This window comes from Frankliniella occidentalis, unplaced genomic scaffold, assembly GCF_000697945.3.
Source record: "Frankliniella occidentalis isolate FOCC.00 unplaced genomic scaffold, Focc_3.1 Scaffold14, whole genome shotgun sequence".
Lineage (NCBI taxonomy): Eukaryota > Metazoa > Arthropoda > Insecta > Thysanoptera > Thripidae > Frankliniella > Frankliniella occidentalis.
The window spans coordinates 1,969,384-1,973,285 of NW_026267144.1; the positions used below are offsets into that span (position 1 = coordinate 1,969,384).

Consider the following 3,902-nt stretch of genomic DNA (forward strand, 5'->3'; position numbering starts at 1 on the left):
CCGCCGCCTCCGGCCCTGAAGAGGCCTCCCCTGCGACTGCCTTATCTGCCGTGCCGCGAGAGGGGCAAGGGAAGTCCTAGTGGTAAATAAGGCTCGCGGGATTGGTAGCGGCGAACCCGGCGGCCCGGGGCCCCTCTCAGACTGGAGCTGGTGCTGGCCTGGCAGAGGAGGGGGGAAGTCCTCCCTGACCTTGGCGTCAATCGGCTGCTGCGCGCTCGCCGCGCTAGCCAGGCGCCAGCAGCGGCAGGGGGGACGACTACTCGCGCGTGGCCAAAAACAGCTGGACGCGCTCGTGACATATTGTGTCTGGGCGAGCGGTAGCGCGGGGCGCGGGTAGCGGGCGGTAGAGCGGCGAGTAGCGGTCGACTACTAGCCTAGCCATAGGCGCCAGCGGCAGGACTCGCACGCGACCACAAAAAAAAAACAGCTGGGCGCAGTCCTGACACTACTTTCTGAACGAGCGGTGTTTTGCTCCTATGCCTTCGGCTCGGTTCTCGTTTGGACTCTTTGGTCGGCTGGGCTGGGCTCTGGCTGGGGCAGGCTGGGCTCGGCGCGGTGTCGTGCGTGGGCGTGTGCAGCTGTCGCGCTGCGTGGTCAGGCGTGGTTCACTGCCCCGGCCACCACGCCCGGCCCCGGCCCGTCCCCCTCGCCATTATAATGCCCTCTCATTCGGGTGGGTCGCAACGCAAACGCCACGCTGCAGGACGGGACAGTAGACAGGGCGCCGACCAACAGAGGACAACCTAAGGACATCGCGTCACGTGCAGGACAGCCCCGGCGAGTCCGCCACGCATGGCAACCGCTGGCCCTGGCCCTTCTGCTGGACCGCCACCTGGGCCGGATAGCCTGTAAACAGCTGGAATTTGATCTCGGAATCCCCGGGGCGGGCTGCGACGTGGGTGGGGGGGGAGGTGGTCTTTGGGCCTTCCCCCCGTCCCCGCGGCCCCGAGCCCGGCCCCTCCGGCACGCGTGTCCCCGCGAAAGCGCGAACAGTCGATTCCCCGGGCTGATGCCACAGTCGTCTGCGTTTGCGAATCTGGCCTCATGACTGTAGGACCTACTATATCATGCTGGCCTCTTGACTTACCTCTATCTAATGGCGAGGTGGGCGCGCTTTGAGCTTTCCTGCGCAATGCCTATTCTTGTCATCGGGGCCGACGGCGGTCTCTTGGGGGTGCAGCTGGAGCCGGAAGGAGGGAGGGCGGGCGGACACAGATGGCGCTCACCTCTGAACTCTGTTTGTTTCAGACTGCACGGCTCGTACGAGGCGCTCAAGTACGGCACCCTGCTGGACGGTCTCGCCGACCTGACGGGCGGCATCACCGAGAGCATCTCCATCCGCCAGGACCCCACGCACTGCAGCCGCCTGCTCAACAAGCTCCTCGACATGACGTCCCTCATCACCTGCACCGTGCACGCTCCGCAGGTAATACAACATGATCCAAAATACAAAATTAAAAAAAAAACTGAGGCAAACAAACGTTTTTTCTAAACTCTACGATTATTCTTACATAGGTCCGAAATCAGCCGGAAAAACTGGCAAACGGCATCCACATCGGTACGAACTACAGACTGTACGCGATCGAGAGGGTGAGTTTTCCGTCTCTTTTGCGTTGCTGTCGGTGGACTATGTCGTGATGACTGTTTCTAACACCAGGTGGAGACGCTGGGCGGCGAGGCTGTGCAGCTGGTGAAGTTGAGGCACCCGCAGGGCGCCGCCGACGTGGTGGGCGCCTGGTCCAGGGACTCCCTCATGTGGGACGAGCTCCCCGCCGTGGAGAGGGACAGGCTCAGCGGCAAGCACCTCGGCGACGGAGAGTTCTGGTCGGTTCACCATCTGTCGAGTGCAATGAAAACATGGCAGCGCAATTTTTGAGGTGTTCACTGATTCCCTTCCCCCACAGGATGTCGTATTCCGACTTCGTGAAGACCTTCTCCCACCTCGAGGTGGTTCACCTGGACTCGGACACCGCTCGCGACGAGCCGTCCCTGCACCATAAGAACACATGGCAGATGAGGCTGTACCAGGGGGCGTGGCAGCGCGGGGTGTCCGCAGGGGGGTGTCGAAATAACCCAGGTACGTCTTGTAACCGTGCTTGAACGGAGCAAAACAAGAACAGGCAACTTCTCTTTTTGTTTTATTTTTCATGTTGTTCATGTTACATTATTTTTCTTGTTGATACAGAGACATTTCACATAAATCCTCAACTTCATCTCATCTTATGTGAGATGGAGGAAGTGATCATTTCCTTGAACCAGCATAGTATTATGGAGCCCAAGGTATGCCCAAGCAAAAAATAAAAGCCTGTTTTCTTTTTCCTTCCTGTTGAATATACATATCTAGTCATAAAAAATCACCTTGGTTATATCTACTTTACATAGGTGATTGGATTTACTGCATATTCCTTACCCAAAGCTGGCTCAGAGACTATTGGAAAACAATTTTTCAAAAAGAACAAATCTCTTGTCAATTCCCAGTATACAAACAGTAGACAGGTTGGTCTTGGTTTCTGTGATTTTCCATCATTCATCATAATTCAAAGGCTTGGTATAACTTTTTGCTTCAATTCTAGGTGTCACACAGATGTCAGTTAGAACAAGGAGGCTATCTTGTTCTTCCCACAACATTTGAACCTGGGCAAGAGTCGAGCTTTACTTTACGTGTGTATTCAAGCAAGCCCCTAAAACTGAAGTAAGTTTCTGCTCTGGAATAAAATGTTATGTCTCGTTGATTGCTAAAAATGATTTAATGTCTTAATTTGCATATCTATTTTCCTTTCTGTTAAATAATACCAATTCCTGTCCTCCAGGCTACTGGATACTGTGCCATCCTTAGTGAAATCAGCTGTGATTAAGGTATTATTTATTGACTATTCAAAAAAAAAAAAAAAAAGGTTTCTGTTTAAAATTATGACTGTTGACCTTATTTTCTTAATCAACCAGGCGCCTGCTACATTGGATGGAAAAAGCTTCTCACAGTATGAAGCAGTATTTTTACAGCTTGCAGATGAACATAGAACTGTTAATGCTTTTGAACTACAAGAGTTACTAGATGCATGTTTGCCCAATGGTAATTTTTGATCTTCCCTTTTTATTTACATTTTTAAAAATGACTTTATCACTATAATCTTGTGATCCATTGTCACAAGGTAGAATTGGCTATGAATAATTCTATTTTCTTTTCTTTCTTTTTTTAATTATAGATTACATCAAGAGTTGTGCCTGCATGGAGGTGTGTCGTCAAGTTGTCATGTCTCTTGATGTATCCTTTTAATACAACTATGTCTGATTTATGATGCAGCAAAGAAACACTGTTTCTTTTTCAATTTTAATCAATGATGAATGATTTTTTGATTTTTCCAGAAATTGTTCTGCAAGATTATTACTGTACCTGTTGTGTTTATATTCCTATCTAAGTCCCTGCTTCTACTTTATGTAATCCTTAACTTTAAACAGAGCACTGGGTCTGGTCGGTTGAAATTAAGTGACTTCAAGGATCTTATGTGCAGCCTCAAGCATTGGCAATCAGCTTTTAAAAATCACACAAGGGAAAAAACAGGAATCTTAAAGGCAGAAAGACTGAGAGATGCTCTATTAGAAATTGGTCAGTTAATTTGAACTAAACCTAGACAATAATTACAATTTTATGTAAGTTTTCACTGTTAGAGTAGTGTTTTCTGGCAGTTTTTACCTTGCATTTATCTTGTTTTCAGGTTTTCAACTAAGCACAGATGTACTTTCTATTCTCATATTAAGATACATGCGGAAGGATGGAACACTACGATTTGGAGACTTTGTGTCAGCAATCTTGCATCTCAGTGTTGCTTTTAGTAGGTTCAATTCTTCACTTGATTTTGATTGCTGGAAACATTTCTGTGTATCTGAATCAATTCAAAAATATA

The 3,902-nt window shown here is 49.2% G+C and overlaps 1 protein-coding gene across 1 annotated transcript in view; it reads left to right on the top strand.

The window, feature by feature from the left end:
* Nucleotides 1-1,117: 1,117 nt before the first annotated feature.
* LOC113203595 (calpain-C) overlaps nt 1,118-3,902 on the top strand; it is a 10,825-nt gene continuing 8,040 nt past the window's right edge. Inside the window, exons 1-12 of the mRNA XM_052263802.1 lie at nt 1,118-1,426; nt 1,516-1,590; nt 1,658-1,824; nt 1,905-2,077; nt 2,186-2,280; nt 2,383-2,496; nt 2,574-2,692; nt 2,811-2,856; nt 2,944-3,070; nt 3,204-3,262; nt 3,457-3,604; nt 3,714-3,830. Coding sequence (XP_052119762.1) covers nt 1,133-1,426; nt 1,516-1,590; nt 1,658-1,824; nt 1,905-2,077; nt 2,186-2,280; nt 2,383-2,496; nt 2,574-2,692; nt 2,811-2,856; nt 2,944-3,070; nt 3,204-3,262; nt 3,457-3,604; nt 3,714-3,830 — 1,534 coding nt within the window. The 5' untranslated portion in view covers nt 1,118-1,132. The remainder of the gene's footprint in view (nt 1,427-1,515; nt 1,591-1,657; nt 1,825-1,904; nt 2,078-2,185; nt 2,281-2,382; nt 2,497-2,573; nt 2,693-2,810; nt 2,857-2,943; nt 3,071-3,203; nt 3,263-3,456; nt 3,605-3,713; nt 3,831-3,902) is intronic.